Source organism: Salvelinus fontinalis, chromosome 9 (assembly GCF_029448725.1).
Source record: "Salvelinus fontinalis isolate EN_2023a chromosome 9, ASM2944872v1, whole genome shotgun sequence".
NCBI lineage: Eukaryota > Metazoa > Chordata > Actinopteri > Salmoniformes > Salmonidae > Salvelinus > Salvelinus fontinalis.
Window position 1 is genome coordinate 46,048,349 of NC_074673.1, and position 25,678 is coordinate 46,074,026.

The window sequence follows — 25,678 nt, forward strand, 5'->3', positions numbered from 1 at the left end:
AACTAGGCAAGTCAGTTAAGAACAAATTCTTATTTTCAATGACGGACTAGAAACAGTGGATTACCTGCCTTGTTTAGGGGCAGAACGACAGATTTTTACCTTGTCAGCTCGGGGATTCAATCTTGCAACCTTTCGGTTACTAGTGCAACACTCTAACCACTAGCTTACCTGCTGTCCCATATAAGATGACCTGGCCTCCACAATGCCCCGACCTCAACCAAGTTTGGATGGTTTGGGATGAGTTCGACTGCAGAGTGAAGGAAAAGCAGGCAACAAGTGCTCAGCATATGTGGGAACTCCTTCAAGACTGTTGGAAAAGCATTCAAGGTGAAGCTGGTTAAGAGAATGCCAAGATTGTGCAAAGCTGTCATTAACGCAAAGGGTGACTATTTGAAGAATCTCAAATATAAAATATATGTGTAGGTGTGTAGGTGTTCTAAAACTTTTTACTTATAGTCTATATATATATTTTTGCTTTCCTTTCAACTTCCCTAAATTGTTGTTGATTCCTCCTGACTGTTTCGAAATTACAATTTACATACAGTTTGGAGAAATGACAACACTCTAAAGAAGTCGAAAATATGCGAATAGTTCAAAAAAGTTAAATATCAGTTATTTTTTTAAAGAATGCTACAATCTTACTCAGACAAAATGCAACTTGTTTTATTAACTCATGATACAAGGTTTCATATTCTGATTATTGTTTATATTTCATTCCTATGCATTCCCGACATCTAGAGACAATCTATTCAGGAAAATACATTTTTGCATGAGATTACACAGACATAGCGGAAGTAAAACATCCAGGTAACAAGGTTCCCTTGAGCATCATCATGCATGCAATCTGCCTACGAAGTAAACTATTCTTAGTGACCAAGACGGCTCAAACTATTGAGCTAGCTATACTTCCTGAATAGCTAGATTCACATTTGGTGACGCAAAACAATCCAGCAATGAAATAAAAGCAATTAAGCATTTAAATTCCTTAATATCTGTCAATCATGTGCACATAATGAATTAACATATTTTACATACAAAACTAAGGTGTGGATACAGACCTATATTTACTTCCAATTATACTGTATGCCATTTAACAGACGCTTTTAGCCAAAAGTGTCACGATCGTGTGGCGGATTGACGGACCAAAATGCAGCAGTTGGAAAATAAGCCATCTTCTTTTATTAACACCACGAAGATGAACACGACACAAAACTCTATACAAACTAACAAAACAACAAAACATAAACATTACCCATGTCACACCCTGACCTAACTAAAATAATAAAGAAAACAAAGAATAATAAGGCCAGGGCGTGACATAACCCCCCCCTTGAGGCGCGAACTCCGGGCGCACCATACACAGTCTAGGGGAGGGTCTGGGTGGGCTCCCCTCCACGGTGGCGGCTCCGGCTCTGGTCGTAGTCCCCACGTCACCACAGTACCTAACCACCTCCTAGGCTTCCTCCAAACGACCCCCCTCCACATTAACCCCATTGCATTAAGGGGGAGTTCCGGACTAAGGGACAGCTCCGGACTAAGGACCAGTACCAGGGTAAGGGGCAGTACCAGGGTCAGGGGCAGTACCAGGATAAGGGGCAGTACCAGGGTAAGGGGCAGCACCAGGGTAAGGGGCAGCACCAGGGTAAGGGGCAGCACCAGGGTAAGGGGCAGCACCAGGGTAAGGGGCAGCTCCAGGGTAAGGGGCAGCTCCGGACTGAGGAATGGCAGCTCCGGACTGAGGGACTGCAGCTCCGGACTGAGGGACTGCAGCTCCGGACTGAGGGACGGCCCATGGCTGGCTGACAGATCTGGCTGCTCATGGCTGGCTAACGGATCTGGCTGCTCATGGCTGGCTGACGGATCTGGCTGCTCATGGCTGGCTGACGGATCTGGCTGCTCATGGCTGGCTGACAGATCTGGCTGCTCATGGCTGGCTGACGGATCTGGCTGCTCATGGCTAGCTGACGGATCTGGCTGCTCATGGCTAGCTGACGGATCTGGCTGCTCATGGCTAGCTGACGGATCTGGCTGCTCATGGCTAGCTGACGGATCTGGCTGCTCATGGCTAGCTGACGGATCTGGCTGCTCATGGCTAGCTGACGGATCTGGCTGCTCATGGCTAGCTGACGGATCTGGCTGCTCATGGCTAGCTGACGGATCTGGCTGCTCATGGCTGGCTGACTGATCTGGCTGCTCATGGCTGGCTGACTGATCTGGCTGCTCCTGTCTGGTTGGCGGCTCTGGCAGATCCTGTCTGGTTGGCGGCTCTGGCAGATCCTGTCTGGTTGGCGGCTCTGGCAGATCCTGTCTGACGGACGGCTCTAGCGGCTCCTGTCTGGCTGGCGGCTCTAGCGGCTCCTGTCTGGCGGACGGCTCAGTGGGCTCATGGCAGACGGGCGGCTTTGCAGGCTCATGGCAGACGGGCGGCTTTGCAGGCTCATTGCAGACGGATGGCTCAGATGGCGCTGGGGAGACGGATGGCTCAGATGGCGCTGGGGAGACGGATGGCTCAGATGGCGCTGGGGAGACGAGCAGTTCAGTCAACGCTGTGCAGACGGCAGACTCCTGCCGGCTGAGGCGCACTGTAGGCCTGGTGCGTGGTGCCGGGACTGGTGGCACCGGGCTGGAGACACGCATCTCAGGGCTAGTGCGGGGAGCAGCAACAGGACGCACAGGACTCTGGGGACACACAGGAGGCTTGGTGCGTGGTTTAGACACTGGTGGTAAAGGGCTGGAGACACGCACCATATAGCTAGTGCGTGGAGGAGGCACTGGTGGTACTGGATTGGGGCGGGGAGGTGGCGCCGGAAATACCGGACCGTGCAGGCGTACTGGCTCCCTTGAACGCCGAGCCTGCCCAACCTTACCTGGTTCTATGCTCCCCGTCGCCTGACCAGTGCGGGGAGGTGGAATAACCCGCACCGGCCTATGTAGGCGAACCGGGGACACCATGCGTAAGGCTGGTGCCATGTACGCCGGCCCGAGGAGACGCACTGGTGACCAGATGCGTTGGGCCGGCTTCATGACATATGGCTCAACGCTCAGTCTAGCCCGGCCGATACGTGGAGCCGAAATGTACCGAACCGGGCTATGCACGCGTACAGGAGACACCGTGCGCTCTACTGCGTAACACGGTGTCTGCCCGTACTCCCGCTCTCCACGGTAAGTACAGGGAGTAGGCGCAGGTTTCCTACCTGACTTCGCCACACTCCCTTTAAGGCCCCCCCCAAGAAATTTTTGGGGTGTACTCACGGGTTTCCAGCCTTGTCTCCGTGCTGCCTCCTCATATCGCCTCCTCTCGGCTTTCGCTGCCTCCAGCTCTTCACGAGGGAGGCGATATTCTCCAGGTTGATCCCAAGGTCCATCTCTTTCCAATTCGTCCTCCCAACTCCAGAGATCCTGTGTAGGTAGGTCCTGTTGCCGCCTTCCATGCCGCTTGGTCCTATGGTGGGTAATTCTGTCTATGTAAGAACGTTTGTAGCCTGTTTGTATGTGCACAACGTTTGTAGCTTCACGGTCGTTTTGTTGTTTTCTTGTTTTGTTAAAGTGTTTTTGTGTCTTGTTCATCTTCGTGTTATAATTAAAGAAGATGGCTTATTTTCCAACTGCTGCATTTTGGTCCGTTAATCCGCCACACGATCGTGACAAAAAGCAACTTAGCTGTCTTGCATGCATAGATTTTTTGCGTGGCTGGCCCTGGGAATTTAACCCACAAGCCTATCCTTGCAAGCGCTGTGCTCTACCAACTGAGCCATAAAGCACCACACTTCAACTGAGATCTTAATACCTCACAATATGCAGAAACCAACAGTTAATACACAACTGCAATACTAGACACAGTTCAAAACAGTCAAGAGACAGGAGCACATTATGGATGCTGGAGCACTATCAGATCCCACTATAATCCTCACCTATGAGAGAAACAATGATGAGAAATGAAGAGCAGCTCTGAGAGGATGGCAAGCCACTGGCAGATGAACGAGGCAGTACACAGTATTAAATGCTAATAGTGGATACCAGTTGTTTATCCCTCCCTCTACATGGTAATTTTTACTACGGTCTTTATGGTAATAGAAAATGATGCTGCCGGCCCCCTGTCAGCCTGATATACTGCCCTGTCATGCCCTGTAATATCATCATATCCTGCCATCCGCAAGCGAACATTGGCTCTTGCATTATTCTACATCATGAGAGGTAACACATGTCATGAGGGTCAGTCTGAGCCCCAAGCTTAAAATAGGCTCCACACTGACCAACCAGATAACTACAGTATCAATAATATTTTCACGTCTTGCTCTGTAACGTAAACAATAAAAAACAACATGCAACTGCTTGTCACAATTTCATCCCTCTCTCTCTATATATATATATATCCCTCTATAGCTTTCTTGTTGTGATTGAGTTTTAATCAATTAATGCAAAATAATGTGGTCATAGTTGGCCTACACTACAGGGCCAGATGTTAGACGTGTTGGATTAGTGGATCTTACTATTTAGAGTCGCTGACATATTTCGCGGTAAAATATGATGTATTGCGGCGGTGCTTCGGGATCTTATGGTAGGATAGGTAGGGGGTCTGATCCATACTTTGACCACATCTATACTGTTTATTTACTGTAGGTAATTTGGTGCCAGAATTAGCTTTCTAACCGTGTAGGCCTAGTCCTATATTCCCCAGCCATGTAACTAAAGGCATAAAGTCTGGCAAAATGATTTGCCAAAATGTAATGGTCCCTCCTAGACAAATGTATTGGAATATGTGGTGGCAAATATTTCTGCAGCTCTTATAAGATATTGCAGGCGTCCTCTATTTTGGGGAGAAGGGCTCCTCTGTATTAGTGACATGCAAACTTGGAATGCAACGTTTGCTTAATGTGAAACTGTAAGGAAATCTGTCCGTTAAAGACACAGTCGGTTAAATTTGATATCCAGTGAAAAGTGTCACCTTGAAACTAAGAGGGACGATTTGGCAAATGGGCCTTACAGCAACCAAGAAGTAGAGGCAGAGACAAAGACAGACACCAAGACGTAGAGACAGGGGAATCATGCACCCTATGGTTTATCAGTTTATATATAGAAGGTTTTGTCACGCATTGCTTACAGAGTTATGATCCTGTAAGCTTCAACAATGCAATCACACAACCATTTCCTTTTCACCTCATAAAGCACCATGATCTAAACAGTACTTACATCACTCACCCAATATCCTTTTTAAATCAGATGTCTCAATTGTTCATGTACCCAGACTGAATTCTACACTCTAATTGACAATAAAACCAAGGCACTTGTCAATAAATCACATCAAAGCTGTTGTAAGTGAAAGGTTAAGATAAGTGTACTACACTGATGGTCGATGTATTGATTCATTTTTACATCATCCAGCAAACAGGTTTCTTATCCAGTTTCTTATTTCTTCCTTACCTGCAGTTGTGTGAGCTATGGTGGGGCAGTAGAGGGCATCATATCCATGCTATTCCTCAACTGTCTTGCTCTCACTGCATCGGAGATGTCACAAGATGCAGCACCAACCTATGGTGTCACAAGACACAACAAAACATAACTTTTTCAGCATGAATACTCAACTACCCTGGTCAACACATGCATGCTGATTTTTGTGTGAGAAAAACTAACAATCCTATATTCTGTAACTCTTTAAGCTTTATAGCATGTATTTAAATGTACTTTGTTTACAAACATTGGGGTGAAACAAGCTTATATTTTGGGTTCTGATGGGGAATGACACTTGAACTAAGCTCATGAGGCATTTATAAGTATTATTCTTCAAGAGTCAATGGGTATATATAATTCATTTAGGATTCCAAAAATTGATGTACTGTAGCAACTACAGATTGCCCCTTTAAAATAACTCTCATGAAAAAACCATTACAAATGCTTACAAAACTTTATAGGCCTAAATGATCATACATGTTATAAATGCTTATCAATTGTAATGCTGTTTCTGCATATAAAAGTTTATAAATGTTTACAAATAATAGATTGTAAATAGTTCATTAAGACATTCATCAAATGTGTTACAACATGTTAGTCTATATTCATTCTTCATTACTTATATCAAATGAGTGTTGTATTTTAGTGTTAGTACTGATAAAACATCAACAATTGATTAAATCCTAGCTTAAATATGTTCCTATCAGTTTTCATGCACAAAATGCTCACACAATAAAAATTTGCCATACCAGTTATAGGAGTTATAATTACCTCAAGTTCAATAGGTCAGCAGATTGACACAGAGATAGAGAGACAGGGGGAGAGGGAGAACGATAGAGAAACGGGAGAGGGAGAGAAGAGGCAAGGAGAACAGGTGCTCCACTGACATCTTGTGGTTTTGGTTAATATATATAGTTTATTGTTATATTATTTAAAAAGTTATGCAATGATTAATTAATGAAATTATTATTCATTATATGAGAGCAAAAGAGTACATGCACAGAGAATATGCCTTTTGGTGTGTGTGATATGTTCCAATAAATCAAGTCCTAGATTTAAAGTCCTTTAGTTATTCCAGTTTTTTTTCACACCTAGCTTTTCATGCCCATTATCTTCTATTGAATAACATTGAATAGCATACTAATCCTACCCAAATCAAGTAGTCTACTGCATAAGTAGTTTCGTTTTTTAATCTCACACATTATGAAGACGTGCAAGCAAAATAAAACTGCTATTCCAGGTGTTGAAATATTTATTTAACATACAGTAAGTGCTTTTCAAAATGTGTTTAAGTTGCTGTGAGGTAATTACCTGGGTCTGGGGTATACAGACTAAAAGGAAGCAGTGAAATCGATAACAAGGTCGTACAAATCCACCTGTGACTTAACCACAGTACTACCTTATATATCCAACACAAAAGACGGCCATGGCTACCAACTGATTTATTAAGACACAGAGAAAAGCAGGGGAAATGGTCTTGCCATAGCGTTTATGCGGCCTCAAACATCTTCTTCCTGCCGTCCATGCCGGCCTTGTCGTCAATGTTCTTACGCCAGTCACCAACTGTATCTTTGTCCTTTAATGGAAAGTGGGTGTTACAGCAGAGATATCAGGTCAAGAGTGACTATAAGCTATTTGTTTAGGTCAAGGAAATGATTTATTTTGAGCTTTAAGGGGTTTATAAAAGGAAAATAAATACATAGGATGATATTAGTCAATATGAAGTCATATTTGTGCCAAAATAATTGTATTTGAGTAAAATGATTGACTACAATTGTAATGTATATTGGCACTGATACATAGCCTTGGGAAGTAAGGGTGCTGGAGGTTCTGCAGCACCCTCTGATAAATGAAATACAGTTAACCAAAATTATAGAACTACTCCTGTCTGTACAGAAATATAATCAAATCATTCAAATTACTACACCAGAGAGCATAATTTAGCCAGAGAGGATCAATAGCTTCTTTAGCTGTCGATTGTGTGTAATCACAAGCGCATACTGTCAGGAATCCTGCTACAATTTGGACAGCACAAATATCAAGCAGCTGATTTTTGAGTGAACAGCAGCTAAAATATCCTGGCCTCTCGCAATATTTTGAAATACAATCACGGGAAAAACAGTTTGGAAATCAAATTGGCTACTGCTGAAAAGAGAAGTTAGGCTACACAAGTATTACCTATAATTAAGCTACTGAATATGTTATCAACTTTGCAATATTGAATGCACAGCATTGTTTTACAAAGTATCTATGAGAGATAGGCTATTGGCACGACTGCATCTGCCATCGCTGGTGAGGCGTGTATTCAGTCTCTCCATCACTGGTAGTCAAAATTTTTGAGGACTATACATTCCTCCTCATATTGTTTAGTCTGTGTTTCTCCACTCTTTTCGTTGGCCTAGGCTATTGTTTGCAACTAGGTCGTTTCAATTGATCTTAGTTTGTCAGTGTCAGAACCCTGTCCACTTGATCATTTGTGTGGTATTAAAACATACTCTGGTAACTTCTCCACACGTAAAATGACGTAGAATTGCATGAAATCCGTTTTTAAAATGCCACATTTTCCCTGGACCTTACTAAAAGTCTGGATTCCTTTTTCCCCATGTGTGAAAATTCTAGAAACACCTCTGCTCTACTCTATGCCACTATACGCAAACAAGATGATAGACGTACCCCACCAACTCAAAACATCTTCCGGCGGCTATGCACTGATTTCAATCCATAGTACATATATATATATTTGAACATTATTATGCCTCCATGTTACTCACATCCTCTTTGACTTCCTTCTTCACTTGTTTCAGATTGGATCTCAGATCCATGGTCACCTTGTGCTTGGAGCCCAACAGAGCCTGGAGCATAGCATCAGCAGACATACGTACTTTCTTCAGGGCTGGCTTCTTAATGCCCTGGATCTCAACCACTTTAATCCTCAAATCATCAATCTGTAAAGAGAAAAGATCAGGAAAAACGCAAGATATGCACTTTTATCTTCAGGTCTTCAATCTAAACAAGAGAGAAAATCAACAAATGTAATCGACCTCAACTGGATGACAATACCTCTTTGTCACACTTGCCCACTTTGCCTGCCAGGTCGTATCTCTCCTCATCCACTTTATCAAGCTGGTGATGGATTGTCTTGCACATTTCCTGCAGTTGGTTATCAACAAAAGGAACCTTCAACAACAGTACTGTGGGGTTACAGTGAATATACTGACAGCGTAGATTGAAAATCCAGTTTAAAGGCCCAGTGCAGTCAAAAACATGATTTACCTGAGTTTTAAAAACACAGAGTGTATAAAACATTAGGAACACTTGCTCTTTCCATGACAGACTGACCAGGTGAATGCTAGGATCCCTTATTGATGTCACTTATTAAATCCACTTCAATCAGTGTAGATGAAGGAGAGGAGACAGGTTAAAGGACTTTTAAACCTTGAGACAAATGAGATTATGGATTATGTATATGTGCCATTCAGAGCGTGAATTCGGCTAGACAAAAGATTTAAGTGCTTTGAACCGGGTATGGTTGTAGGTGACAGACGCACCGGTTTGAGTGTGTCAAGAACTGCAATGCTGCTGGGTTTTTGGTGCTCAACAGTTTCCCTGTGTATATCAAGAATGGTCCACCACCCAAAGGACATCCAGCCAACTTGACGCAACTGTGGAAAGCATGGAGTCAACATGGGCCAGCATCCCTGTGGAGTGCTTTTGACACCTTCGACACAGTCCATGCACTGACAAATTGAGGCTGTTCTGAGGGCAGAAGGGAGTGCAACTCAATATTGGGAAGGTGTTCATAATGTTTTGTACACTCAGTGTATATTTCCACACAATGAGGTTGGAATGATACTGTTAAGTTGTGAAAATTATGATAATTCCCTTTAATATTTCTTTGGGATTGGTGTCCCCTCCTCGGGACGGTTGAACTAATGTAGGCTAATGCGATTAGCATGAGGTTGTAAGTAACAAGAACATTTCCCAGGGCATAGATGTATCTGTAATGGGCAGAAAGCTTAAATTCTTGTTAATCTGACTGCACTGTCCAATTTACAGTAGCTATTACAGTGAAAGAACACCGTGCTATTGTTTGAGGAGAGTGCACAATTTTGAAAATGAAAAGTTATTAAAAAACAAATTAGGCACATTTGGGCAGTCTTGATACAACATTTTTAACAGAAATGCAATGGTCATTGGATCAGTCTAAAACTTTGCATATACACTGATGCCATCTACTGCCCAAAATTAAAATTGCACCTGGGCTGAAATAATACATTAAGGCCTTTCTCTTGCATTTCAAAGATGATTGTACAAAAATAATACAAAAGAACGGTTGTTTTTTTCTTTGTATTATCTTTTACCAGATCTATTGTGTTATATTTTCCTACATTCCTTTCACATTTCCATAAACTTCAATGTGTTTCCTTTCAAATGATACAAATAATATGTATATCCTTGCTTCAGGGCCTGAGCTACAGGCAGTTTGATGTGGGTATGTCATTTTAGGTGAAAATTGGGGGGGAAAAGGGGCTAATGCTTAAGTGTAAGACCACATGAAATTTCATCCTGTTTTGGTGGGATGGAGTTTTGGCCTGATATACTACATTAATTAACAGACCGATAAGAGAGTTCCAAACCTCTCTGCCTCTCTGCCCTCCCCACTCAGACCACTCCAAGACAGTTCTCGCAAAATTCTTGCTTGAGAAATTGTTCTTTGCTAAGAAGCTATTTTTGTTTCCTTTTGACCATTGTATTTGAAAACAATCACTGTAAGGTACTTAATTATTACCCATAAATGATGCCTGCATTGGACCGTTACAAACAGCTGTTTAAGCACTGCTTTGTGAAGCTATGGTAAACACTGGTGATTTCAACTATTGGTGATACTGTACCTGCAGTTCCACCAACGACCCAGGCAGGTCCAATGCGGGGCAGTTCTCTTCCATGTACCTTTTTTTCTCTTCCACTGCCTCTATGGCCTCTGCCTCCAGCAAGTCCTTAGCAATCTGGAGCATCACGCTCTGGAGGAGAGAGAAGCATGAATAGTGACACAACTGGTTTATGGTTAACAGGGGAATACACAACACACAGAGACTTTTATAATAATAATAATATAATATATTTTGCTCAAGATTAAGTTTCATTACAAAAATAACAATTCAATGTTACTAGTGACCACTTACCTTCAGATGATGCTTGCGACTCGATGGCATTTTTTTCCTAAAATATTTCATGAAAAGACGTGTGAATTTTCCAGAAAGGTACACATTTCTGACACTGGGGAGGTAAAGATGAGTTTCTAACCATTAATATAAAAAAATGTCAGTTTCTTGATTTCCATGGATGCCCAAGATCCTGAAGATGATATCATAATTAGAGTGAATACTATATTTCCTTTTCCACATTGAGCATCTCTCCTCTAATAGGAGGATATTACATAGATGAACACCAATATAAAGGTGCTGTTAATATAATTCAAACAGGGCATAAAATATACAGGTGAAGTCGCAAATTACCTACACTTAGTTTGGAGTCATTAAAACTCGTTTGTCAACCACACCACACATTTCTTGTTAACAAACTATCATTTTGGCAAGTCAGTTAGGACATCTACTTTGTGCATGACACAAGTAATTTTTCCAACAATTGTTTACAGAAAGATTATTTCACTCACTATCACAATTCCAGTGGGTCAGAAGTTCACATACACTAAGTTGACTGTGCCTTTAAACAGCTTGGAAAATTCCAGAAAATGATGTCATGTCTTTAGAAGCTTCTGATAGGCTTAATGACGTAATTTGAGTCAATTGGAGTTGTACTTGTGGATGTCTTTCAAGGCCTACCTTCAAACTCAGTGCTTATTTGCTTGACATCATGGTAAAATCTAAAGAAATCAGCCAAGATCTAAGAAAACAAATTGCAGACCTCCACAGTCTGGTTCACCCTTGGGAGCAATTTCCAAACACCTGAAGGTACCATGTTCACCTGTACAAACAATAGTACACAAGTATAAACACCATGGGCCCACGCAGCTGTCATACCGCTCAGGAAGGAGACACGTTTTGTCTCCTAGAGATTAACGTACTTTGGTGCGAAAAGTGCAAATCAATCCCAGATTAACAGCAAAGGACCTTGTGAAGATTCTGGAGGAAACAGGTTGAAAATTATCTATATCCACAGTAAAATGAGTCCTATATCAACATAACCTGAAAGGCTGCTCATCAAGGAAGAAGCCACTGCTCCAAAAGTGCCATAAAAAATCCAGACTACGGTTTGCAACTGCACATGGGGACAAAGATCGTACTTTTTGGAGAAATGTACTCTGGTCTGATGAAAAAAACAAAAATAGAACTGTTTGGCCATAATGACCATAGTTATGTTTAGAGGAAAAAGGAGGAGGCTTGTAAGCCGAAGAACATCATCCCAACCGTGAAGCACGGGGGTGGCCGTATTATTTTGTGAGGGTGCTTTGCTGCAGGAGGGGCTGTTCCACTTCATATGATAGATGGCATCATGAGGCAAGAAAATTATGTGGATATTTTGAAGCAACATCTCAAGAGATCAGTCAGGAAGTTAAAGCTTGGTCGCAAATGGTCTTCCAAATGGACAATGACCCTACGCATACTTCCAAAGTTGTGGCAAAATGGCTTATGGACAACAAAGTCAAGGTAATGGAGTGCCGACCTCAGTCCTATAGAAAATGTGTGGGCAGAACTGCAGAAAGAGTGTGCGAGCAAGGAGGCCTACAAACCTGACTCAGTTACACCAGCTCTGTCAGGAGGAATGGGCCAAATTTTACCCAACTTATTGTGGGAAGCTTGTGGGAGGATCCCCAAAACGTTTGACCCAAGTTAAACAATTTGAAGGCAATGCTACCAAATACTAATTGAGTGCATTAAACTTTTGACCCACTGGGAATGTGATGAAAGAAATAAAAACTGACATAAATCTTTCCCTCTACTATTATTCTGATATTTCACATTCTTAAAATAAAGTGGTGATCCTAACTGACCTAAAACAGGGAATTTTTACTGGGATTAAATGTTAGGAATTGTGAAAAACTGAGTTTAAATGTATTTGGCTAAGGTGTGTGAAAACTTCCGCTTACGACTGTATACTGATATCATAAAAACATATTGGAACTTACTCAGACATCTTGGACTCTTGTTTCTTTCCAAAGGGTTCTGAAGCAAACAATACAACAATGTAAAAAACTCACAGAATATACAGTTCACTTGCAAATAATTTTGTACTGTTGACAACCTTTTCTTTTTTCGAAAAGCATTTGAATACCAATAGCAATCTTTGACCAAAAATAATTGACTTCAGTGAATGAGATGTTTATCAAAAGTGTTGGAAAAACTTGTCAATAATCAACAGACTGGCTTTCTTGATGTTTATAGTATTCTCTTTGGTATGCAACCTGGTTTCCCCTCAGGTTATGGATGTGTCACTCCAACCTTAAAGGTCCTCATTGATGTCACAATTGGTCTTGATTCTAAGAAAAGTTGTGCTGCTATTTTTATCGACTTGGCCAAAACGTTTGATACGGTAGATCGTTCCATTCTTGTGGGCCGGCTAGGGAGTATTGGTGTCTTTGACCTGGTTTGCAAACTACCTCTCTCAAAGAGTGCAGTGTATAAAGTCTGCAGAAAATCTGCTATCTCAGCCACTGCCTGTCACCAAGGGAGTACACCAAGGCTCAATCCTAGGCCACACGCTCATCTCAATTTACATCAACAACATAGCTCAGGCAGTCTTATACATGCAGATGATAATGTCTTATATTCAGCTGGCCCTTCCCCGGATTTTGTGTTAAATCCTCTACAACAAAGCATTCTTAGTGTCCAACAAACTTTCTCTACTCTTAACCTTGTTCCGAACAAGAAAGAAGAATGCCCCTCTCCCCAACCGTGTGATTGCTACCTCTGAGGGTTTAGAGCTTGAGGTAGTCACCTCATACAAGTACTTGGGAGTATGGCTATACGGTACACTGTCCTTCTCTCAGCACATATCAAAGCTGCAAGATAAAGTTAAATCTAGACTTGGTTTCCTCTATCGTAATCGCTCTTCTTTCACCCCAGCTGCCAAACTAACCCTGATTCAGATGACCATCCTACCCATGCAAGATTACAGAGACATAATTTATAGATCGGCAGGTAAGGGTGCTCTCGAGCAGCTAGATGTTCTTTACTATTCGGCCATCGGATTTGCCACCAATGCTCCTTATAGGACACATCACTGCACTCTATGCTCCTCTGTAAACTGGTCATCTCTGTATATCCGTCACAAGACCCACTGGTTGATGCTTATTTATAAAACCCTCTTTGGCCTCACTCCCCCCTATCTGAGATATCTACTGCAGCCCTCATCCTCCACATTCAACACCCGTTCTGCCAGTCACCTTCTGTTAAAGGTCCCCAAAGCACACACATCCCTGGGTCGCTTGTCTTTTCAGTTCGCTGCAGCTAGAGACTGGAACGAGCTGCAACAAACACTCAAACTGGACAGTTTTATCTCAATCTCTTCATTCAAAGACTCAATCTTGGACACTCTTATTGACAGTTGTGGCTGCTTTGCGTGATGTATTGTTGTCTCTACCTTCTTGCCCTTTGTGCTGTTGCCTGTGCCCAATAATGTTTGTACCATGTTTTGTGCTGCTACCATGTTGTGTTGCTACCATGTTGTTGTCATGTTGTGTTGCTACCATGCTGTGTTGTCATGTGTTACTGCCTTGCTATGTTGTCGTCTTAGGTCTCTTTTTATGTAGTGTTGTGATGTCTCTCTTGTCGTGATGTGTGTTTTGTCCGATATAATTTATTTATTTATTTTAAAAATGTATCAAAGCCCCTGTCCCCACAGGAGGCCTTTTGCCTTTTGCTAGGCCGTCATTGTAAATAGGAATTTGTTCTTAACTGACTTGCCTAGTTAAGTAATGGTTAAATAAAATAAAAAATACAAGATGTAACATCGTGCTTTGTCATGTAACAGATAAGATCACAACTTAAACTTGCTTGAATATTGCCAATGGTGCAATTGAATTGGATACTTTTCTTTATATATATATATATGTTTTTATAACAATTATAAAGACAAACAGAAAATAAACAGAAAGACTATCACATGCACATAATATTTTACATATAAAACAAATTCAAATAGCAGCAGACATAATTTTTAGCAGTCGATACAATTTTAAAGTACAGTTAGGGCTCGATTCAATAGGATCTTCTTCAGCCAACATCCGCAATAGTGGTTGTTTTGGAGGTGTCGGAGGTGAAACTTCGTTAGAGCTGTCATGTCCACAAGTAGCTACCGGAATTACACCTACGAGTGGGGCGGGTGTGGCTTCTGGACAATGATCACAAGGGCAGCTGCTCACAAATTTGATGGCTCTAACACAGTTCCACCTCTGACACCGCCAAAACATCCGCTATGCGAGTGTCTGCTATCGCCAGTTAATGCTGGATCTGATTTGAATCTAGGCCTTAGTATTACAACTTAGCAGTAGATAGCAGCAGATATAATTTCAAAATACTGTTAATGTTGTTAATACAGATATATTTTCATAGTTAATCAAAACAAGTACTATAAATGTAGATACAATTTCAAATAGGGGTACTTGCTGGGTCTCAGGATGCTGGACACTTTTGAAGAGCTTTGTTCTATTAATAAGCTACGCCTCTTGAAAATAACCTAAAGATTACATTAAAAAAACAGCTGCATGGTTAACCCTGCATGAAAGTAAAAAATACCCAACCAATGGTTATATTAACCCGTGTTTGGGTAATTTCAACATCCCAACATGTTGGGTTATTCACGCAACCCAACTGGCTCGGTCAAAATAACCGTTCTGTCCATTACTTCTGTCTAATATTTACCCAGCGCTGGTTTACCAAATAGCCCAAATTGGGTTGGTTTTAACCCAGCATTTTTTTATTGTGTATGTTCCCCGCTATTGTCCTTTAAACCTCTTAAGGTTCCGCCCCCTTTTTTCAATTTCCGCCTAAAATGACATACCCAAATCTAACTGCCTGTAGCTCAGGCCCTGAAGCAAGGATATGCATATTCTTGGTACGATTTGAAAGGAAACACTTTGAAATGTATGGATCCGAGGAAGGGACAACGATCCCGAAAAAGTTAAGGGCATGGCTTTCCGATAGATCTTATTGACCACCCGTGAGAGTAAACGTCATTCCTGTTCATCATGTTAAGTTCACAAACTGCATGTTTTTTCACAAATTCTTCTATAATATTACAGTTATTTATTACATTTTATCATAAAGTATACCACCTTATTGCATCCCAACAATTTACATAGGCTTTTAGGGAACTCATACACTTCTGTAAGACTCATTGAAGCTACACAAATGGCAATGCTCAGTTGGTGGGATGTAATTCTTCCAACACACAAGAATACGTTTCTTTGAAAAGTAGAAATAGTTATCAGCAACCTTATCTTGTCTGAAACAAGCATGTAATTAACAAGGTAAAGGCTTGGGAATTGTACCATTCCGTATTTAAATAATCTGTCTGACTAGTTGTATGAATAGAGTGCCAGAAATCCATTTGTTTATCGCACTGCCAAAAAAGTTCCTTTCTCAGCCTTACATTTCAGGCAATTTGGTGAAGTGTCTGGGAACATACGGTTTAATTAAACAGGAGCAAAATACAGCTTTAAGATTAATTTGTAGTTAGTTTCTTTAATATTGGGACTAGTAAGTGGGTAGTGGGTCTTTTTACAGATCTCAAGCCATACCTCTAATCAAATTCCATGCCGAGGTCGTTTTCCCACACCATTTGACGAGGGACATAGGAGGATTCACATTGTTTGGATAATGTACAATACAGCTTAGCAAATATTCCTTTGATAGATATATATGTGTCGATTCATTCTTCAACTTCTGACAAGTGAAATCTCAACCTTTCCTTCTTTTACAAACATAAAGACGAGCTCTGTAAAAAAAAATCTGTACCAGGGATGTTATATTCAGTACGGATTTTGTTAAAATTCTTCATTGTTTTAGATTCACTATGGAACAAGTCTGCAAACCTCCTAACATACAGTGCCTTGCAAAAGTATTCATCCCCCTTGGGGTTTTTCCTAATATGTTGCATTACAACCTGTAATTTGAATCGATTTTTTATTTGGATTTCATGTAATGGGCATACACAAAATAGTGAAATGAAAAAAAGAACTTGTTTCAAAATATTCCAAAAAATAAAAAACAGAAACGTGGTGCTGGAATATGTATTCAACCCCTTTGCTGTGAAGCCCCTAAATAAGATCTGGTGCAACCAATTACCTTCAGAAGTCACATAATTAGTTAAATAAAGTCCACCTGTGTGCAATCTAAATGTCACATGATCTGTCACACAATCTCAGTATATATATACACTTGTTCTGAAAGGCCCCAGAGTCTACAACACCACTATGCAAGGGGCACCACCAAGCAAGCAGCACCATGAAGACCAAAGAGCTCTCCAAACAGGTCAGGGACACATTTGTGGAGAAGTATAGATCAGGGTTGGGTTATAAAAAGATATCTGAAACTTTGAACATCCCATGGAGCACCATTAAATCCGTTGTTATAAAATGGAAAGAATATGGCACCCCAACAAACCTGCCAAGAGAGGGCCGCCCACCAAAACTCACAGACCAGGCAAGAAGGGCATTAATCAGAGAGGCAACAAAGAGACCAAAGATTACCCCCTGAAGGAGCTGCAAAGCTCCACAGCGGAGATTGGAGTATCTGTCCTTAGGACTACTTTATGCCGTACACTCCACAGAACTGGGCTTTACGGAAGACTGGCCAGAAAAAAGCCATTGCTTAAATAAAAAATAAGCAAACACGTTTGGTGTTTGCCAAAAGGCATGTGGGAGACTCCCCTGGACAGATGAGACTAAAATTGAGCTTTTTGGCCATCAAGGAAAACACTTGTTCTGAAAGGCCCCAGAGTCTACAACACCACTATGCAAGGGGCACCACCCAACACCTCTCATCACCCGAGAATACCATCCCCACAGTAAAGCATGGTGGTGGCAGCATCATGCTGTGGGGATGTTTTTCATCGGCAGGGACTGGGAAACTGGTCAGAATTAAAGGATTGATGGATGGCACTAAATACAAGGGAATTCTTGAGGGAAACCTGTTTCAGTCTTCCAGAGATTTGAGACTGGGACGGAGGTTCACCTTCCAGCAGGACAATGACCCTAAGCATACTGCTAAAGCAACACTTGAGTGGTTTAACCCTTTCATGTGTGAGTTCCAAATATCTCTAACGGTCGCCTCAGCGTGAGTTTTTTTATGCACGTGATGTTAGAACGTTCTCTCCATTCAAGAATGTGATTGTTATGTAACAGTACATTTAATCTGCGCTGCCCTCAAACCAAAGCACGCAGCCTGTTTTATTTGTCAATTTTAAATTATTTTCTAACAAGTTTTTTTTTTTCTAATAACATTTTGAAATGAGGTGTGTTCCGCCTCATTCATTCACATAAAAGTAGTCATTTTTACTTTTGAGACCAATTAATTTTTTTGACATTTCTGACCCGGACAAAATTCCCCAAACACTTCTCAATTGTTTGTGCAGGACATTTACTCATCTGCCGTCCTGCATACACGTGTTCATATTTTCCACCTGTCGCCTGCAACGAAATCAAAGTTGTTTTCGTTACCAATAATACCTTTGGAAATGTGTGCGTTTCTATCAAAGTGCCTTAATACGTTATAATAGTTTCTGCATGTCGTGTTATGTCGTTTCTACTGTAACATCATGTTTTTGTGTATATTCCTTATAACCACGGACACGCGATGTAACGTTACTCATTTCATAACATTTATGGTGTTATACTCAATGCTTAGGTATCTAGCTACATTCTCCTATTAGCTCTGGAAAACAATGCTAATTGCGTCAGGGAAGTATTAGCATGTGTTGTATTTCGAAGCTACCCTGGCCTTATGACCCAAGTGGCACAGAAATCTGAAATCTGCAGGCTGTTCTGAGGTCGGTTTATTAATTTGCGTGTCTTCTATTGGTTGAGATGCACTGCATACGCCTTCCCCTGGATGTCAGCAAATAGTGAGAATTGGAATGGAGTTGCTATGCAGATCTGAGGCCTTATAAATGGGCTGGCAACGTGGGGTCCTCTCTTTCTTTCATTCGCAATGACGCAAGACAGACCTCAGGATGGCGTTCTAGAAAGCTCCCGTTATAGCCCTTAGATATATCCGGCTCTGATTTTATTCAATATAGGTGTTAAAGACATCATAATGTTGTTATTTTAAACCGAGTTATATCAGTTTATATCAGTATATTGCGATTTTCGGGTATTTATTTGTGCTGCGTTCTAGTGAGTTGGGCACGTCTGGCTAATGTTTACTGCTAATTCCAAAGTTGAAGGCGACAATCTACAACCGAGCAACGATTATTTTGGACAAAGGACAACTTGCCCAAGATTCTGATGGGAGCTCATCAAAAAGTAAGAACTATTTATGATGTTAATTCGTTGTTCTGTTGAAAAATGTAAAACTCATATTCCGCCATTAATTTCGGTGCGGTCTCGCTTTAAAGCACGCTGTATGTCGTAGTAACGTTCATTTTAAAAATCTAACACAGCGATTGCATTAAGAACTAATGTATCTTTCATTTGCTGTCCAACCTGTATTTTTTAGTCAAGTTTAAATTTAGTTACTGATTAGATTAGGTGCCTCTCCCAAGATTTCTCCCGACATATTGTTGGCAGCTTGGCTACTATTCTCATTGTATAACCACGATTTGTGCCGCTAAATGTGCACATTTTCGAACAAACTCTTTACGTATTGTGTAATATGATGTTATAGGACTGTCATCTGAAGAAGTTTGAGAAGGTTAGGGAAAAAATTAATATCTTTTGCTGGTTTATTCGTTATCGCTATTGTTGGCTTGAATCAATGCTGTTGTGTGGTTGGCTATTGTAGTAAGCTAATATAATGCTAAATTGTGTTTTCGCTGTAAAACACTTAAAAAATCTGAAATATTGGCTGGATTCACAAGATCTTTGTCTTTCATTTGCTGTATGCTGTGTATTTTTCATAAATATTTTATGATGAGTATTTAGGTAATTCACGTTGGTCTCTGTAGTTATTCTAGTTGCTTTGGTGAGAGTTGTGATGGTGGCTGCAATGGTAAACTATGATTTATACCTGAAATATGCACATTTTCTAACAAAACATATGCTATACAATAAATATGTTATCAGACTGTTATCTGATGAAGTTGTTTCTTGGTTAGTGGCTATTTATATCTTTATTTGGTCGAAATTGTGATAGCTACCTATGCAGGAAAAAAATGGTGGGAAAAAAAGTTGTGTCTTTTGCTATCGTGGTTAGCTAATAGATTTACATATTGTGTCTTCCCTGTAAAACATTTAAAAAATCAGAAATGATGGCTGGATTCACAAGATGTGTATCTTTCATCTGGTGTCTTGGACTTGTGATTTAATGATATTTAGATGCTAGTATTTACTTGTGACGCTATGCTAGGCTATGCTAGTCAGCTTTTTTACTGATGGGGGTGCTCCCGGATCCGGGATTGTGACCAAGTTTAAGTTTCTGATGAGCAATAGTGGGAACTCTGATCCTCTCATTGGAACGTATGGACTCTGCCAATGTGTAACGGCTGTCTAATGCCTCCTCCTCAGATGAGGAGGAGAGGTAAGGGTCGGACCAAAACGCAGCATTGAATGAAGACATAATTAATTTATTTACAGACAGACGAAGACGGTAAAACTCTTAAACAAACTACAAAACAACTGTAAAGGGTGACGCTCTCCTCATCCTCGGATGAGGTGAGGAGAGAAGGATCCTCAGACCAAAACGCAGGCTTTGGGAAATAAGCCATCTTTATTAAACAACGATGATGGCAAACACGAAACGAAACAAAACACTTTCAAACTACAAAATAACAAAACGACGTTGACGAAACCTGAACATAAACTTACATAACTAAACATAAACTTACGTACAGGAAACAGACGACATCGAAACGAAAACGAAACAAACAAACGCTACAGTCCAGTGTGGTACGAACAAACATACTGACACAGGAGACAATCACCCACAAACAAACAGTGAGAATGCCCTACCTAAATATGACTCTTGATTAGAGGAAAACGCAAACCACCTGCCTCTAATCAAGAGCCATACCAGGCAAACCAAAACCAACATAGAAACAGATAACATAGACTGCCCACCCAAAACTACCGCCCTGACCATAAACACATAAAAACAACATAAAACAGGTCAGGACTGTTACAACAACAAACGACTAAAGACAGACCTGAACTTGAGAACTTACATATACACGAAGAACGCACAAACAGGTACAGACTACACAAACGAACGAAAACACGAAACAGTCCCGTGTGGTGCATACAGACACAGACACAGGAACAATCACCCACAAACAAACAGTGAGAACAGCCTACCTTAATATGGTTCTCAATTAGAGGAAACGTCAAACACCTGCCCCTAATTGAGAACCATATCAGGCACCACATTTCACCCAACATAGAAACACATAACATAGACTACCCACCCAGCTCACGTCCTGACCAACTAAACAAAGTTAAACAAAGGAAAATAAGGTCAGGAACGTGACACAATGGTTCTACAGCCATCGAAGGAGGAGGGGAGACAGAGGACAGCCTTGCCCCCACTCAGTGGGAGTTGTTGTGACCTTAAACCATTAGTGGAGACCATAGCTCGGGGACTGGTATAAATCGATTTGACCCATTTCAAGAAATTAGCTTATGTATAAAATGTTTGCAGAATAGAAAAGAGGAAATTCCTTAAACTGCCTTAATTTTGCTGGACACAAGGAAGAGTAGCTTCTGCTTTGACAACAGTATAGGAGTCTTATACTCATTTAAGTGGTCGATAACATCAAACAGTACTGACTTTATCCGATAAATACCCTTTTTTTTTTACAAATCCTGTTTGGTCGGGTTTAATAAGCGAGTGTAATAGGGACTCTAGTCGTCTGGCTATCAATTTAGTAATCACTTTATAATCAAAATTCAACAAACTTCAAATGAAGAGCATTCTAATGGGTCTTTCCACTTTTAAGCAAGACAGTGATACACGCTCTATTCATAGAATCAGGCAAAATTCCCTTAGTACAAAAGTTGTCTATCATAGCCATAAATATTGGACATAGTTCTGGCCAGGACTGCTTGTAAAATCCACCTGTGAAGCCATCTGGGCCTGGGGATTTATTAGCAGGCATGGACTTAATAGCTACTAACACTTCCTCATGTGTAAAACGAGAATTGTGAAGCAGCTGATCTGGTTCTGATAGTTTGGGGAGGAAAATGCCGTCCAAATATGATAGTAGTTCACTCAGAAAATTCTATATCATCTTGGTACAATTAGCAACTCCAGTGTATATTTGGCCTTGTGTTTAAGGATATTGTCCTGCTGAAAGGTGAATTTGTCTCCCAGTGTCAGTTGGAAAGCCCACTGAACAAGGTTTCCCTCTCGGGAATTGCCTGTGCTTAGCTCTATTCTGATGACAAGCATACCCATAACATGATGCAGCCACCACCAGTCTTGAAAATATGAAAAGTGGTACTCAGTGATGTGTTGGATTTGGCCCAAACATAATGCTTTGTATTCAGATTGTATAGTTAATTTCTTTGCCCCGTTTTTTTTCTTTGTACTTCAAATCAAATGTTATTAGTCGCATGCGTCGATTACAACAGGTGTTGACCTTACAGTGAAATGCTTACTTACGAGCCCCTAACCGACAGTGCAGTTCCCAAAAAATACGGATGAGAATAAGAGATAAAAGTAACATGTAAATAAAGAGGAACAGTAAAAAATAACAATATATACAGGGGGGTGCCGGTACAGAGTCAATGTGAGGGGACACCAGTTAGTTGAGGTAGTATGTACATGTAGGTAGAGTTAATTAAAGTGACTATGCATAGATGACAACAGCGAGTGTCAGTGGTGTGGAGAGGGGAGGATAATGTGAATTGTCTGGGTAGCCATTTGACTAGATGTTTAGTACTTTAGTACCTTATTGCAAACAGGATGCATGTTTTGGAATATTCTGAAGAGGCTTCTGTCTTTTCACTCTGACATTTAGGTTAGTATTGTGGAGTAACTACAATGTTGATGAGCCATCCTCAGTTTTCTCCTATCACAGCCATTAAACTCCCTAACTGTTTCAAAGTTACTATTGGCCTCATGGTGAAATCCCTGAGAGCTTTCCTTCCTCTCTGGCAACTGAGTTAGGAAGTACGGCTGTATCTTTGTAGTGGCTGGGTGTATTGATACACCATCTAAAGTGTAATAAAACACTTAACCATGCTCAAGAAGATATTCAATGTCTGTTTTGTTTTTTTATCCTTCTACCAATAGGTGCTCTTCTTTGCGAGGCTTTAGAACATTTCCCAGGCCTTTGTGGTTAAATCTGTGTTGGAAGTTCACTACGTGACTGAAGGACCTTACAGATAATTGTTTGTGTGGGGTACAGAGATGAGGTAGTCAATCAAAAATAATGTTAAACTATTGTTTCACACAGAGTGAGTCCATGCAACTTATTATGTGACTTGATAAGTGCATTTTTACTTCTGAACATATATAGGCTTGCCACAACAATGTGGTTGAATCCTTATTGACTCAAGACATTTCAGCTTTTTATTTTCAATTAATAAAAATATGAAAATGAAAATCATATTTCCACTTTCACATTATGGGTGTGTTAAGCCAGTGACACAACATCTACATTTAATCCATTTTAAATTCAGGCTGTAACACAACAAAATGTGGAAAAAGTCAAGGGGTATGAATACTTTCTGAAGGCACTGTAGCTTTCTAAACAAATTGCTTGTGTAGGAGTCTGGTTTCCGAATGTCACATCAACAGTTCATATATCAAATAGCTGGCAATGTCCCCAAGAATTTGCTACACTTCATCAGACAGCGATGTTCTCCAGAATTGGAATCTGATTCGGTCACGTCAGTCACAAAATTGGAAAGAATATGATACATGTAACACTATATTCCAGAGTATATGGAACTCAAACAAACCTATTAAATGAGATCACCATGTTTTACCCAGCAGTTTTTTCCCCTGTATGATTTCATTTTTCTAAATGAATTCCAGGTTTAAATAATATACACTCCCCTACGTATTTGTTTGGCGATTGAAGGTGACACGTTTAACTTGGCTCTATACTCAGGCATTTTGGTTTTCGATAATATGTTTTATGAGGTGAAAGTACAGAATATCAACTTTTATTTTCCTAGAAATGAATATGTCTAGTCCCCCCATTTGAATGTGTCATAGGTATTTGGAGAAATTCACTTATAGTGTATTCAATTAGTCAAAGTTTAGTATTTGGTCATATTCCTAGCACACAATGTCTACATCAAGTCTGTGACTCTTTTTGGATGCATTTGAAGTTTGTTTGGTTGAGTTTTGGATTTCGTTGTGCCCATTATAAATGCATTTTGGAGTAACTTTTATTGTCACTTTTAACAATATAAGTTGTTTCTGAACATTTCTACATTAGTGTGGATGCTGCCATGATTACAGATAATCATAAATTAATAATGAATAATGATGATTGAGGAAGTTAAAAACATGCTAACTTTCTTGATTATTGGAAACGGTTACAGGTTAGTATTTTTGGGTGGGTATAATCTTTGTTCCCTTTAACTTTCTCACTCATCATTATTCACTATTTATTCCTGATTATCCATAATCGTGGTAGCATCAACATTAATGTAGAAGTGTTCAGAAACATCTTCTATTCTAATTTACAATAATTCTATTGGGCAAAACGTAATTCGAAACACAACCAAAACAAACTGCAAATATATCCAGAAAGTTTGTAGAGACACAAGCTTCATGTGGTCATTGCATGCTCGGAATATGGGACCAAATACTAAACTTTTAACTACTTTAATACACTGTAAGTGAATTTGTTCAAATACTTATGAAAAAAACCTACATATTCAGTTGGGGGGGACTAGATACATAAAGTGCTTTTATTTCTAAATGATCAAATATATATTTATGAAAATACTCTCAAATGAAACATCAAATCCAAAATGCTGGAGAGTAGAGCCACATTTGTTTTTAAATGTGCTTACAAATTTTTATTATGTATGGAGTGTATGATGCTGCATATGTTAAGAAGACCAATTTGCTTGTCAGGATCAATACTTCTAATGCCCTCTACACATGGTAAATGTGGAATACTAATAGGACATGCTCAATATAAAATACATAGCTATTGCAGTCATGCCACCATTCAATTAAAAAACAAAAACCTCGTAGCACAATGCAGCTCTGCAATAACAATATTAAACAGTCTAACATGCAAATTAAATCACATACAGTAGGTTAGTTCAAATCAACTCACACAATCACAACGGCAATAATAAAGTGTGTCTCTTTCTCTATTATCGCAATAGCTGAATATGTATTTAGGTACAGTAGGTTTACATCAACAGGTATGAGGCATACATGGATGGCTTCACAATTTTATGACTAAAAGACAAGTGAGCAAAGTCATTCATGCTCTATAATATGTGTGTTGTGACAGGACTATGTCCTAGTTACTTTATCATCCAAGCTTTGTATATACCAATTTGAACAAGTAATTTTGCACATAGAGACACATGGTCTGATCTCACGTGTGCAGCTGATTGCTGGGTTTCCAAATGGAAAAAGTAGTGCTAATCCAGAACGGGAGAGCCGGTGGAGTTGCTGAAATCCTGTCATGCTTAACCAAGCCGAGAACAGAGAGCAGATAGAGTCAGGATAGACAGGTGAGAGGTTCTTACCTATTAGAGAAGGCTGGCGATCAAGCAGGACACACGCTTGGGACTGGAACAGGCAACTGAAATGCTCTGAGGGTTTTAATGGGTTTCTATGATGGGTCAGCAAAACTCTGCATTTCTCTTTCTGAAATTGGAACGGAGTCCCACTCCAGACCAATGGTTCAGCAAGCTGCTGAAACTCTAGCCACAACCTAACCTCCATGCATATAAATAACCAACCCTTCAAGATTGTTATTCTAGTTTTATTGCTTGTTTATTTAAGCTTTGATGAGTTACAAAATTACAGTGCAGATCGGATAGTTCAACTCTACATCTTTGTACAATCTTGATAAAGAGATAAGCATTGGCCTAATATTAAACAACTCTTTCTGAGAATATAATATGCATGTG

General features: G+C 40.3%; 1 protein-coding gene across 1 annotated transcript; it reads right to left on the reverse strand.

The window, feature by feature from the left end:
- Positions 1 to 6,095: 6,095 nt before the first annotated feature.
- On the reverse strand, positions 6,096 to 25,373 carry LOC129862705 (troponin I, fast skeletal muscle-like). The gene is made up of 7 exons (XM_055934606.1): positions 25,292 to 25,373; positions 12,596 to 12,632; positions 10,632 to 10,668; positions 10,341 to 10,469; positions 8,509 to 8,598; positions 8,220 to 8,393; positions 6,096 to 7,024 (listed from the first exon to the last, which is right to left on the reverse strand). Exons 2-7 carry the CDS (start codon positions 12,601 to 12,603, stop codon positions 6,938 to 6,940), a joined length of 525 nt encoding a protein of 174 aa, XP_055790581.1. The 5' UTR covers positions 12,604 to 12,632; positions 25,292 to 25,373; the 3' UTR covers positions 6,096 to 6,937.
- Positions 25,374 to 25,678: the final 305 nt, after the last annotated feature.